Source organism: Salvelinus sp. IW2-2015, linkage group LG18, assembly GCF_002910315.2.
Source record: "Salvelinus sp. IW2-2015 linkage group LG18, ASM291031v2, whole genome shotgun sequence".
NCBI lineage: Eukaryota > Metazoa > Chordata > Actinopteri > Salmoniformes > Salmonidae > Salvelinus > Salvelinus sp. IW2-2015.
In genome coordinates this window covers 20,214,029-20,228,949 of record NC_036858.1, presented here as the reverse complement: position 1 = coordinate 20,228,949, position 14,921 = coordinate 20,214,029, and the positions used below count along the sequence as shown (strand labels likewise).

Genomic DNA, 14,921 nt, shown 5'->3' with positions numbered 1-14,921 from the left:
TACCCACTCAGTGCCAGGTTGGATGGTGTCCTCAGGTTTCTGCTGTTTGTTTGCTAGAGTAGCCTCTGTATAGCTTGGAAAAAGAAAACCTTGAAAGCAGTAATCTCTCAGTTAATTTTGGTCAAAATTAGGTTGTAGGTTTGGAGTTTTGATCTGAAGCGAAGGCCATGCTGTGGAGGGTAGCATCCTCATTGTACCGCAGAAAAAAAATCAAAGTTTCTCACTCCAAATCTATCCTTTGTAAAAAACATGGTGAAAAATGTGAAAGCTCACATGCAGCTGTCTCTCTCCCTGAGGGGGGCGTGTCAGGTTGCGGTTCCATCGATACACAAAGGACCTCGTCCTTAAGTGGGCAAGGGAACATGGCGACATCACTTTCCAAGGCCACAAGATCAAGTTCTACCAGGATTTCAGTTCTAGCCTGGCGAAGAAACGGGCCACATTCAACGATATCAAGTCCACTCTGGTACAAGAAGGGAATTGAGCTTTGGGCTGACTTATCCTGCCCGTCTCCGTGTCACCTTTAACTAAGAAGTCAATTTTTTTCCGAAACTCCTGAAGAAGCTGAGTTCTTTCTACCGACAGTGCATACATTGAATGCCTGGATGGGGATGAATTTCTCACCTGCCTGTATTATGTGAGTAACGTTAGTTCTAATGACACTAGGCTACATTCATCTATGGCCATCTATTGATCCATTTCTTGTGAAACAATTCTATGCTAAAGCTTGAGGTGGCAGCAGGTTGTTTGAAGCAGCACATAACTAGTGTGTGTTGTTGACAATGACATACTATGCTGTCTCTGCTCTTTGTAAACTTTCATTTGATCTTGTTGAGTTTCTTAAATCAAAGACAATCGCTGTTAAAAGCGCATCGTTTTACTAAGGCTTTGAACTTGCTGCTCCACTTATGGCAATCTATAGCCTACATTGCAGTTGGCAGCCTTTAGGTAATTTTCGATACTAATGTTACTCGCTAGTTAGACACCGATCCTGTCTACCAATATGTGTATGTACAGTGGGGAGAACAAGTATTTGATACACTGCCGATTTTGCAGGTTTTCCTACTTACAGAGCATGTAGAGGTCTGTAATTTTTTATCATAGGTACAACTTCAACTGTGAGAGACGGGATCAAAAAATCCAGAAAATCACATTGTATGGATTAAGTAATTAATTTGCATTTTATTGCATGACATAAGTATTTGATCACCTACCAACCAGTAAGAATTCCGGCTCTCACAGACCTGTTAGTTTTTCTTTAAGAAGCCCTCCTGTTCTCCACTCATTACCTGTATTAACTGCACCTGTTTGAACTCGTTACCTGTATAAAAGACACCTGTCCACACACTCAATCAAACAGACTCCAACCTCTCCACAATGGCCAAGACCAGAGAGACTGTGTAAGGACATCAGGGATAAAATTGTAGACCTGCACAAGGCTGGGATGGGCTACGGACAATAGGCAAGCAGCTTGGTGAGAAGGCAACAACTGTTCACAGTTATTAGAAAATGGAAGAAGTTCAATATATATATACAGTGGGAGAACCAAGTATATTTGATTACACTGCCGATTTTGCACGGTTTTCTTACTTACCAAAGCAGTGTAGACGGTCTGTAAATTTTTGATCATAGGTACACCTTCAACTGTGAGAGACGAAATCTAAAACAAAAATCCAGAAATCACATTGTTATGATTTTTAAAGTAATCTATTGTGCATTTTATACATGACATAAGTATTTGATTCACTTACCACCAGTAAGAATTCGAGCTCTCCACAGACTGTTTAGTTTTTTTTTAAGAAAGCCCTCCTGTTCTCCACTCATTACCTGTATTTAACTGCACCGTGTTTGAACTCGTACCTGTATATAAAGACAAACCTGTCCCACACACTCAAAATCAAACATACTCCCAACCTCTCCACAATGGCCAAGGACCAGAGAGCTGTGTAAGGACATGCAGGGATAAATTGTAGACCTGATAAAGGCTGGGCATGGGCTACTAGACAATAGGCAAGCAGCTTGGTGAGAAGGCAACAACTGTTGGCGCGCAATTAGTAGAAAATAGAAGAAAGTTCAAGATGACGGTCAATCACCCTCGGTCTGGAGCTCCATGCAAGATTCTCACCTCGTGGGGCATCAATGATTCATGAGGAAGGTGAGGGATCAGCCAGAACTACACAGCAGGACCTGGTCAATGACCTGAAGAGAGCTGGGACCACAGTCTCAAGAGAAAACCATTAGTGAACCAACACTAGCCATCATGGATTAAATCCTGCAGCGCAGTGCAAGGTCCCCCTGCTCAAGCCAGCGCATGTCCAGGCCGCGTCATGTAAGTTTGCCAATGACCATCTGGATTGATCCAGAGGAGGAATAGGAGAAGGTCTGTGTGGTCTGATGAGACAAAAATAGAGGCTTATTTGGTCTAAACTCCACTCTCCGTGTTGGGAGGAAGAAGGATGATAAGTACAACCCCAAGAACCCATCCACCGTGAAGCAGGCAGGTGGAAACATCATGTCTTTGGGGATGCTTTTCTGCAAAGGGGGTCAGGACGAATGCACCGTATTGAGGGGAGGATGGATGGGGCCATGTATCGCAAGATCTTGGCACAACTCCTTCCTCAGTAAGAGCATTTGAAGATGGGTTCGTGGCTGGGTCTTCCAGCATGACAACGAAACGAAACAACGGCTCGCAGGGCAACTAAGGAGTGGCGTCCGCTAAGAAGCATCTCAAGGTCCTGAGTGGTCTAGCCCAGTCTCCAGAACTGAACCCAATAGAAAATCTTTTGGAGCGGAGCTGAAGTAACGTATTGCCACAGCGACAGCCCCGAAAGCCTGAAGGATTCTGGGGAAGGTCTGGATGGAGGAGGTGGGCAAAATCGCACTAGCTGCAAGGTGTGCTGCAAACATGTTCAAGAACTACAGGAAACGTTATGAGCTCTGTTAATTGCAAACAAAAAATGCAAATTAATTACTTAATCATACAATGTGATTTTCTGGATTTTTGATTCCGTCTCTCACAGTTGAAGTGTACCTATGATAAAAATTACAGACCTCTACATGCTYTGTAAGTAGGAAAACCTGCAAAATCGGCAGTGTATCAAATACTTGTTCTCCCCACTGTACATACACATATTGGTAGACAGGATCGGTGTCTAACTAGCGAGTAACATTAGTATYCGAAATTACCTAAAGGCTGCCAACTGCAATGTAGGCTATAGATTGCCATAAGTGGAGCAGCAAGTTCAAAGCCTTAGTAAAACATGCGCTTTTAACAGCGATTGTCTTTGATTTAAGAAACTCAACAAGATCAAATGAAAGTTTACAAAGAGCAGAGACAGCATAGTATGTCATTGTCAACAACACACACTAGTTATGTGCTGCTTCAAACATACCTGCTGCACCATCAAGCTTTAGCATAGAATTGTTTCACAAGAAATGGATCAATAGATGGCCATAGATGAATGTAGCCTAGTGTCATTAGAACTAACGTTACTCACATAATACAGGCAGGTGAGAAATCATCCCAATCCAGGCATTCAATGTATGCACTGTCGGTAGAAGAACTCAGCTTCTTCAGGAGTTTCGGAAAAAAATTGACTTCTTAGTTAAAGGTGACACGGAGACGGGCAGGATAAGTCAGCCCAAAGCTCATTCCCTTCTTGTACAGAGTGGACTTGATATCGTTGAATGTGGCCCGTTTCTTCGCCAGGCTAGAACTGAAATCCTGGTAGAACTTGATCTTGTGGCCTTGGAAAGTGATGTCGCCATGTTCCCTTGCCCACTTAAGGACGAGGTCCTTTGTATCGATGGAACCGCAACCTGACACGCCCCCCTCAGGGAGAGAGACAGCTGCATGTGAGCTTTCACATTTTTCACCATGTTTTTTACRAAAGGATAGATTTGGAGTGAGAAACTTTGATTTTTTTCTGCGGGTACAKATGYAGGATGCTACCCTCCACAGCATGGCCTTCGCTTCAGATCAAAACTCCAAACCTACAACCTAATTTTGACCAAAATTAACTGGAGAGATTACTGCTTTCAAGGTTTTCTTTTTCCAAGCTATACAGAGGCTACTCTAGCAAACAAACAGCAGAAACCTGAGGACACCATCCAACCTGGCACTGAGTGGGTAGTGTTTGGTCTGATGCTATTTTGAAAACCAAGAAGAACATTTTTAAATAAAGTACATTACAATGATATATTTTATTTATGGGGACTSAATGCTGAATTAAGGCTGTCAGRCTTGCAAGGACAGACMAGATACAAATTCAATTAGCACTAAGGTGTGAGGTAAAAGGTGTCGAGGCCTTTGGGCCCAACAAGTGGCCGGATTCTTTGAAGAATCCTCTGAAGCCCGCTCCTGCTGTCCAAAGACCATTCACGGTCATTTTCTACAAGAAATCTGCCTCCAGAAATAAAAGCTTTTCTCAAGTGGGTGTGACACCTACTCCCGTTGCCTGCTGCACTGCTGCTTGGATTCCACCTGGCGATCTGTGCACCGTCTGCCCTGGCCTGTCTCCCCCTGTCTGGTACAGGTACCCCCACCACACTCACCCCTCTCTCCCGAGCTTTYGCTCTCCTCCAGCACTCACACACTTTCTTGTGCATTTTGCTATTTGCCTCATGACTCCTGCATACTTTGTTGACTACAAACTTTCTTTACCCAACCGTGGGACTGTTTGTTCCCACACTCGGGACTCTGACTCTCTATTGGTTACACAGACTTTTGGCCTCCCATCCTATTCTAACCACCTCTCGCCGGCTTTGTATTCATGTTACCTGATGAAATTGCTGTACAATATGATCTTGTTGCCATCTGATGCACATTCAAATGTCATAAATCAGCACTGCAGAGCTGTCTGTCCTATGCCTTGAATGTATTACTGTTGATTATATCTGGAAATGTGCATGTACACCCTGGCCCATCTACTGTTGCTACCCCCTATTCTGATTTGTGCTCTGATATCTGCTTCACTGACTTCTGCTCTTGTAAAAGCCTGGGTTTTCTGCACGTTAAAACTAGAAGCTTATTACCTAAAATTGATTAATTGAAAGTGTGGGTTCACAGCTCCAATCCAGATGTGTTGGTCATTACTGAGACGTGTTTAAGAAAGATTGTTTTGAATATTGATGTTAACCTTTCTGGTTATAACCTTTTTCGTCAAGACAGATCYTYCAAAGGTGGKGGAGTGGCAATCTTTAACAAGGATCACCTTCAGTGCTCGGTTTTCTCCACCAAGTCTGTCCTCAAACAATTTGATTTGCTGGTTTTAAGCATTAAACTTTCAAATAGCTGTTTGTTGACTGTTGCTGGGTGCTRTCGTTCTCAATCAGCACCGGCCTGTASCCTACCTGCCTTATACTCCTCTGTAAACTGGTCATCTCTGTATACCCGTCGCAAGACCCACTGGTTGTTGCTTATTTATAAAACCCTCTTAGGCCTCACTCCCCCCTATCTGACATATCTACTTCAGCCCTCATCCTCCACATACAACACCCRTTCTGCCAGTCACATTCTGTTAAAGGTCCCCAAAGCACACACATCCCTAAGTTGCTCCTCTTTTCAGTTCGCTGAAGCTAGCGACTGGAACGAGCTGCAACAAACACTCAAACTGGAGTTTTATCTCAATCTCTTCATTCAAAGACTCAATCATGGATACTCTTACTGACAGTTGTGGTTGCTTTACGTAATGTATTGTTGTCTCTACCTTCTTGCCCTTTGTGCTGTTGTCTGTGCCCAATAMTGTTTGTACCATGTTTTATGCTGCTACCATATTGTGTTGCTACCATGTTGTTGTTATGTTGTGTTGCTAACATGCTGTATTGTCTTAGGTCTCTCTTTATGTAGTATTGTGTTGTCTCCATTGTTGTGATGTGTGTTTTGTCCTATATTTATATTGTATTTATTTTTTATTTTTAATCCCAGGCCCCCGTCCACACAGGAGGCCTTTTGGTAGGCTGTCATTGTAAATAAGAATTTGTTCTTAACTGACTTTTTTWGTTAAATAAAGGTTCAGTTAAAAAAATTATGGGACGCGGTTGGCTGCATTGGCGAGGTGTAAGGCTGCGTTGGGCTCTATTGAGTTAAGGAATATTGTGAAAAGTCTCATTGCCCAAAACCTCCTCCATGAAGTGGGTTGGAGATCCTGTCTCAGAATCCTCTGGCAGTCCAATCATGCGGATATTTTGGCATTTTGATCGTGAAATCAAATTGTTGGCAGCGGCCACATCGTCAAGCCTGGTTTCTAGCGTAGTGAGTTGGTCGCTGTGTCCCGACAGCCCGGCCTCAACTTCGGCCAGTGTGGTAGTGTGAGATGCCACAGAACCCTGGATGGTTTCCACGGTTGCCTGAATTGGAGCCAGAGCAGCCACCAGTCAGTTATTCTGCAATTTGGTGAGTTCTGATGCCAAACTTTCACGTGATCTCCAGTGATGGTAGCCATTTCAGATTAAGTTGATTTAGTGGAGTGTGGTCGATTCTCCAAACTGTTTGGCTCATGCCACCTTAGGTACTCTTACTGGGTAATACAAATAACYTTTGCAGGCATTGGAAGTATGAATTTAGGTGAAGTTTCAGAGGAGAGATCTCGTGCGACKWCTTTCTACATCGCTCAACCGGATGCCCCAAAATTAAAATCTTAACTGGCGGATTTCAAACTAATTTTGTGAGGCGCAGCTGGGAACTCTGTAGAACTTGAGGTAAACCAGAATTGGAGGATCCTCCATCATTGTTTAAATCTCCAGTTTGGTAACATTTTGGCTTCAGTCGATTTACAACTAMGATGGACAAAGTTGTGGATAAAAAGTTTGAAGTATGTTCTCCACTGCTCAACGAGAATAGCCTATGCAGAGTGGCGCGTGTAGATTGTTGTTTTTCAGCCAATCACAAATCATCAAAGCACCACTATAGAGCCTCCTTGTGTGAAAAAGCAAGTTAGGAGGTTATAGAATTAAAAGGATGGAATTAAAGTTAAATGAGAAGTACAGTGCTTTCGGGAAGTGTTCAGTCCCCTTGACTTTTTCAACATTTTGTTACGTTGCACGTTACGTTGCAGCCTTATTCTAAAATGTATTAAATTGCTTTTCCCCCTCATCAATCTACACACAATACCTCATAATGACAAAGCAAAAACAGCAAMAAAAAAAAAGTTTAGCTAATTTATAAAAAATTATAAGTATTCAGACCCTTGACTCAGTACTTTGTTGAAGCACCTTTGGCAGCGAATACAGCCTCGAGTCTTCTTTGATATGATGCTACAAGCTAGGCACACCTGTATTTGGGGACTTTCTCTCATTCTTCTTCAKATCCTCTCAATCTCTGTCAGGTTGGATGGGGTGCGTTGCTGCACATCTATTTTCAGGTCTCTCCAGAGATGTTCGATCGGGTTCAAGTCCAGGCTCTGGCTGGGCTACTTAAGGAYACTCAGAGACTTGTCCCAAAGCCACTCCTGCATTGTCTTGGCTGTGTGCTTACAGTATTTGTCCTGATGGAAGGTGAACCTTCCCCCCAGTCTGWGGTCTTGAGCRCTTTGTAGCAGGTTTCCATCAAGGATCTCTCTCTGTCCTTTGCTCCGTTCATTTTTGCCTCTCCTGACTAGTCTCCCATTCCCTGCCTCTGAAAAACATCCCCACAGCTTGATGCTGCCACCACTATGCTTCACCGTAGGGATGGTGCCAGGTTTCCTCTAGACGTGACTCTTGGCATTCAGGCCAAAGAGTTCAATCTTGGTTTCATCAGACCAGAGAATCTTGTTTCTCATGGTCTGAGAGTGTTTAGGTGCCTTTTGGTAAACTCCAACTGGGCTGTAATGTGCCTTTYTTTTATTGAGGGGCTTCCGTCTGGCCACTCTATCATAAAGGCCTGATTTGGTGAAGTGCTGCAGAGATGGTTGTCCTTCTGGAAGGTTCTCCCATCTCCACAGAGGAACTCTGGGGCTCTGTCAGAGTGACCATCAGGTTCTTGGTCACCTCCCTGACCAAGGTGCTTCTCCCCCGATTGCTCAGTTCCTAGAGCTGGCCACCTGGTCAAAGAGTCTTGATGGTTCCAAACTTTTTCCATTTAAGAATGATAAAGGCCACTGTGTTCTTGGGGACCTTTAATGCTGCAGACATTTTTTGGTACCCTTCCCCAGATCTGTGCCTCGACACATGCCTGTCTCGGATCTCTATGGATAATTCCTTTGACCTCATTGCTTGGTTTTTGTTCTGACATGTGCTGTCGAATGTGGGACTTTTATATAGACAGGTGTGTGCGTTTCGAATTCATGTTCAGTCAATTGAATATACCACAGGTGGGCTCCAATAAAGTTGTAGAAACATTTCAAGGATGATCAATGGAAACAGGATGCACCTGAGCTCAATTCCAAGTCTCATAGCAAAGGGTCTGAATATCCCCACTTCGAGTGTTGATGATTGGTCACGCAGAAATCAGAGAGAAGGCCACAGAGAAGCCAGATTTTAGACATCGCATATAATTTAGCAGTTCCATTTCACGTCATGCCGTTCATATAAATAATTTATGATAATTTACCGGTTTCTCTCAGTCATATTTCCCGTGAAAAGGGAGTGGGTTTGAGCAGTAAATCTCGATAACCCGGTTCACGCTATTCAACCCTAATACACTCGCAAATAATGTACTATATCCACCCATCCMCCTCGTGTCAATAGATCATGCTAACTTTCACACACAATACCCACCCCCAACAGACACCAGTCAATCACCCACACTATCCCCTCCTTACTAATAACTCAGATTTTCTCATTTTGACTTCAAGCTTTGCATAAACAATCAACTAAGCCTCCATAACACAGAGAACTACAGTAGAAGTCGTAGCCTACTTATAAACACATCAACTATGACAACAAAACACGGACCATGTTTATGCCTAGCTCCAGTATTTTTATTTGCTCATCATGGAGTTATGGAAAGATTTATCAAAGGTGACTTAAACTAGTTCCTAGTGCTGAGCTTGATGTTGATGCCGCTGCACATGTTGATGGGATCGGACTCTGTAGATAGAACGCATATGCCAGTCACGTTAGCCTCTGTGTTCGATACTAAGGTAACTAACTGTTAGCTGGCTAACTTAACGTAGCTAAAGTTAGCTTGCAAAGTTACAGATCACATCGCCAGATAGCAGCTGGCTAATTTACATTACATTAGATTTTCTTTGGTTTAGATACACTAATTTAGTTCGCTAGGTAAGTTAGCAACGTTACCTCTGCTTGTCTTATTTTTAAGGTAACCGATTAAATGTTACCCCAGCTCCTGTGCTTGCTTGTAGTTTGCAGATCCAGGTACACAATGACTAAACTTTACAGTTGTCGACACAAAATAGTTATTATATAGTTATAGTTTTTCGCAAGCTTATGTTTTATGAACGAGTGGCTGGTCCAGTGAGTAACATTAGCTACCTGTTTACACCCACTCTCAAACGGATCCACCTCAACAGAGGCGATACCGTGTCCTGAAATCGCTATGAGTTCTGGATATTGTGGTTTGCTTACAACTAGTGATGCACCAATATGACATTTTTGGCCATACCGATATCCGATATTTTCCTTGACAAAAAAAACATGATACCGCAATTGCGTGAGAACAGAGTGATAGCCACTAATAAATAGACGAGGATCCCATCAGCTTTCTATAGGCTAGGCCTACTATATTTATTTCTCAACTTTCCTAATATTAAGCACATTGCTTATATTTACAACAGGAGTATAKCCTACCTGGCTGGCATGAAAATAAACCACAGGGAAAAGCGTCCTCCATTCGCTATTTAAGTGCACATGTATTTTTTTCCGCTGCCCCTGTTTCGATACAGGTGCATGATAATGGTCCATTCCAAATCAAAACAAATGTCACACATATATTATTTAGTATATGTAAAGATGAGATTAAGTCAAGAATAGTATGATGGGTGACTATTAGCCTATCACTTGTTAATTATATATTATCACTTGTGAAGGATGCCCAGCATAAGAAACAATGTCTTTTTTTGCTACTTTTTCGAATGATAGTCGCACACCTCATGTAGCTTAGCTCATAGGCCTACGTTTTAAWAAGGTTTGTATCACAAATAAAGTGGCCAAATAACTTGTTAAAATTAAGCACATTTGGGGAAGATCATTTTCACCATAAAAATTYACCTTTTATAATAAAAGCATTACATGCATAATCGCACTTTTGATAATGGTGTATTCCCGCTAATGGAATATTTGTGCTTATAACCTACTACCATGTGCACATTGCTGCGCTTATAATGTGAAGAAATAGCCTATTAGTTTATCAACATTTTAAACGAAACATTCTGATCTCTTGCGTCAGCCACATTGCATACAACTGTTTTTTAGATGCTGGTGGTTATATTAATTTGGGATCTATCGCATCCCACAACTGTCCCAGACTATGTTTGGAATATTTATTTCTCCCACAGAATAGAATCGGTCGACCTTTGTACTATGGGGGATAGTAGATTGACATAGGCTAGTGCTTTTGTTGTTCGTTAGGCCTGCTGATCTTGTTGGCTGACAAAGTAAATATGGACAGTTCTTCCAATATCTTCAATATGCACCTAGGGAATTGGATAAGGACGCGTGCAGTTGCGTCCCTGATGTGTCCGTCTTCACTTGTAGCCTGTGAGAAAGACCCGATCGATCACGTGACGGAGAGCCATCTGATTGCGCAGCACACTCGGGGAGAAGGGCACAACGCAGCACTCCGGGGCCACAAGGCACAGATTGTTTTTGGTTGGATTACTGCCACAAAAAGGAKGCTGCCGTGAAATTCGAGGCATTATAAAGTGCATGAGAGACTATTGGAGTGTGTACAGCCTGCTCAAAAAAACTAAGCAGAGCCTTTCAAGTGACTTTAAAAAAATCATCAGTCGCATCATGCAACCTTACAATGTATTAAAAATCAAAACATATAGCCCAACATTTGTATAACAACTAAAGTTAATAACTCTAAATTAAGCATATAGGAGTATCTATTTCTTTTGTTAACCGCTCAACACAGAATAGCCGCATGTGCGCGCTCCCTCATCATTTGGAGAAAATATTTATATTTTATTCAGCTTTGTTCAATTGTATTCTTCATACTATAAAATAATGGCACGGAATTATAAGCAAATCTTGTCTGCTAAATTAACTAGTGTAGGCCACAGCCACATCAGGTCCTAACATAAAAGGACAACTCAGAGTATGCTATCCTTTTCTTCTGAAATAGACATTTTCTTCATATCATGCATCTTTAGGCCAGTCTAATATAAATAATGGATTTATTGTGGAGGTGTAGGCTATATTACATGGATTTATTAGACTTTTTCAAATGGCTTGTATATGATATGCTAAATGTGTTTTATGTTAATTAACGGTCAATTACCGTGAGACCAACAGTTACAGGCTTGACAATCATCGGCTGACAAATTTTCGTGACCGCCACAGCCCTAGTACTGATGAGGTTCATAATGACCTTAGATGGCCACCCTGTAATGTTAGCACAATGGGCTTCCTCATCTATGAAAATCACTCACCAGCCACCACACCCAGCCCTCAGCATCACCACAATCATCCACACGCACTAACCCTCTCTGCCCCTTTGTAAATTCAACAAATGCCCTCTTCTCCACTCTGTACTGGTGCTATTTTTGTCCCAATGCCCCTTTCCCACTTAATATTCTGTGTCCCTTTGGCGACACATGATAAAAGAAAGGAAACAACTTTTATTATTGCATTAGTTGCCTGCTTGTTTTGAAATTGTTTATCTCGGTGCTTCCAATTTCAGAGGGAAGAAAGATCTCAAAGACCAGACTACCTGCTGAACTTTGCCACCAAGACAAACACGTTGGACCATGTTGACCATCCTGGCTGCCGGGTCTGTCTTCTTCCCAGGCCTGTTCGTGCTCTCCAAGCAATGCCTCAAGCACATCCCTGCACTGAGGTGGAGCGAAGGTGATGCGGTCATAGTGTCAGCCAGGTGAGAGATGAGGAAAAGTGGGGATCATATACAGTACCAGTTAAAAGTTTGGACACACCTACTCATTCAAGGTTTTTTCTTTATTTTTACTATTTTCTACATTGTAGAATAATAGTGAAGACATCAAAACTATGAAATAACACATGGAATCATTTAAGTAACAAAAAGTGTTAAACAAATCAAAATATATTTGAAATTCTTCAAAGTAGCCACCCTTTGCCTTGATGACAGCTTTGCACAGTCTTGGCATTCTCTCAACCAGCTTCACCTGGAATGCTTTTCTAACAGTATTGAAGGAGGTCCCACATATGCTGAGCACTTGTTGGTTGCTTTTTCTTAACTCTGCAGTCCAACTCATCCCAAACCATCTCAACTGGGTTGAAGTTGGGTTTGTGGAGGCCAGGTCATCTGATGGAGCACTCCATCACTCTCCTTCTTTGTCAAATAGCCCTTTCACGGCCTGGAGGTTTGTTGGGTCATTGTCCTGTTGAAAAACAAATGATAGTCCCACAAAGCGCAAACCAGGTGGGATGGCGTATCGCTGCAGAATTCTGTGGTAGCCATGCTGGTTAAGTGTGCCTTGAATTCTAAATAAATCACCAACAGTGTCACCAGCAAAGCMCCACCACACCTCCTCCTCCATGCTTCACGGTGGGAACCACACATGCGGAGATCATCCATTCACCTAGTCTGTGTCTCACAAAKACACGGCGGTTGGAACAAAAAATCTAATTTGGACTCAACAGACCAGAGGACAGATTTCCACTGTTCTAATGTCCATTGCTTGTGTTTCTTGGCCAAAGCAAGTCTCTTCTTGTTATTGGTGTCCTTTAGTAGTGGTTTCGTTGCAGCAATTCGACCATGAAGGCCTGACTCACACAGTCTCCTCTGAACAGCTGATGTTGAAATGTCTGTTACTTTAACTCTGTGAAGCATTTATTTGTTCTGCAATCTGAGGGGCAGTTAACTCTAATGAATTTATCCTCTGCAGCAGAGGTAATTCTGGGTCTTCCTTTCCTGTGGCGGTCCTCATGAGAGCCAGTTTCATCATAGTGCTTGATGTTTTTTGCGACTGCATTTGAAGAAACTTCAAAGTACTTGACTGTCGTTTCTCTTTGCTTATTTGAGCTGTTCTTGCCATAATATGGACTTTGTCTTTTACCAAATAGTGCTATCTTCTGTATACCATCCCTACCTTGTCACAACACAACTGATTGGCTCAAACGCATTAAGAAGGAAAGAAATTCCACGAATGAACTTTTAACAAGGCACACCTGCTAATTGAAATGCATTCCAGGTCTAATTTGGACTCAACCTCATGAAGCTGGTTGAGAGAATGCCAAGCGTGTGCAAAGCTGTCATCAAGGCAAAGGGTGGCTACTTCTGAAGAATCTCAAATATGAAATACATTTTGATTTGTTTAACACTTTTTTGGTTACTACATGATTCCATATGTTGTATGATTCCATACAATGTAGAAAATAGTAAAATAAAGAATAACTCCTTGAATGAGTAGGTGTGTCCAAACTTTTGATTGGTAGGATGTACAGTTGAGTCGGAAGTTTACATACAGCCAAATACATTTACACTCAGTTTTTCACAATTCCTGACATTTAATCCTAATAAAAATTCCCTGTCTTAGGTCAGTTAGGATCACCACTTTATTTTAAGAATGTGAAACATCAGAATAATAGTAGAGAGAATGATTTATTTCAGCTTTTATTTCTTTCATCACATTCCCAGTGGGTCAGAAGTTTACATACACTCAATTAGTATTTGGTAGCATTGCCTTTAAATTGTTTAACTTGAATCAAACGTTTCGGGTAGCCTTCTACAAGCTTCCCACAATAAGTTGGGTGAATTTTGGCCCATTCCTCCTGACAGAGCTGGTGGTAACTGAGTAAGGTTTGTAGGCCTCCTTGCTCGCACACGCTTTTTCAGTTCTGCCCACAAATTTTCTATGGGATTGGGTCAGGGCTTTGTGATGGCCACTCCAATACCTTGATTTTGTTGTCCTTCAGCCATTTGCCACAACTTTGGAAGTATGCTTGGGGTCATTGTCCATTTGGAAGACCCATTTGCGACCAAGCTTTACTTCCTGACTGATGTTGCTTCAATATGTCCACATCATTTTCCTGCCTCATGATTAAATCTATTTTGTGAAGTGCACAGTCCTCCTGCAGCAAAGCACCCCACAACATGATGCTGCACCCCGTGCTTCACGGTTGGATGGTGTTCTTCGGCTTGCAAGCACTCCCCTTTTTCCTCCAAACATTGCCATGGTCATTATGGGCAAACAGTTCTATTTTTGCTTCATCAGACAGAGGAACTTCTCCAAAAAGTACGATCTCTGTCCCCATGTGCAGATGCAAACCGTAGTCTGGCTTTTTTATGGCGGTTTTGGAGCAGTGGCTTCTTTCTTGCTGAGCGGCCTTACAGCTTATGTCGACATAGGACTAGTTTTACTGTGGATATAGATACTTTTGTACCTGTTTCCTCCAGTATCTTCACAATGTCCTTTGCTGTTGTTCTGGGACTGATTTGCACTTTTCGCACCAAAGTACGTTCATCTCTAGGAGACAGAACGCGTCTCCTTCTTGAGCGGTATGACGGCTGTGTGGTCCAATGGTTTATACTTGCGTACTATTGTTTGTACAGATGAACGTGTTTCCTTCAGCGTTTGGAAATTTTTCCCAAGATGAACCAGACTTGTGGAGGTCTACAATACATTATTTTCTGAGGTCTTGGCTGATTTTAGTTTTTTCCCCCATGATGTCAAGCAGAGGCACTGAGTTTGAAGGTAAGCCTGGAAATACATCCACAGGTACACCTCCAATTGACTCAAATACTCAAATTATGTCAATTAGCCTTCAGAAACTTCTAAAGCCATTACATATTTTTCTGAACATTTCCAAGCTGTTTAAAGGCACAGTCAACTTCTGAC

At 42.2% G+C, this 14,921-nt stretch overlaps 1 protein-coding gene across 5 annotated transcripts in view; it reads left to right on the top strand.

Annotated features, from left to right (window-relative positions):
- Positions 1–14,921, top strand: part of tlcd3bb (TLC domain containing 3Bb) — a 53,324-nt gene that overhangs the window by 19,940 nt on the left and 18,463 nt on the right. For 3 of the 5 annotated variants that reach the window (XM_024007552.2, XM_024007550.2, XM_070448381.1), the window contains exon 2: positions 11,786–11,977. In XM_024007552.2, coding sequence (XP_023863320.1) covers positions 11,853–11,977 — 125 coding nt within the window. In that variant the 5' untranslated portion in view covers positions 11,786–11,852. Of the gene's footprint in view, positions 1–3,005; positions 4,536–11,785; positions 11,978–14,921 lie in introns of those variants that run through there. The other 2 variants (XM_024007553.2, XM_024007551.2) reach the window with 2 other exon arrangements.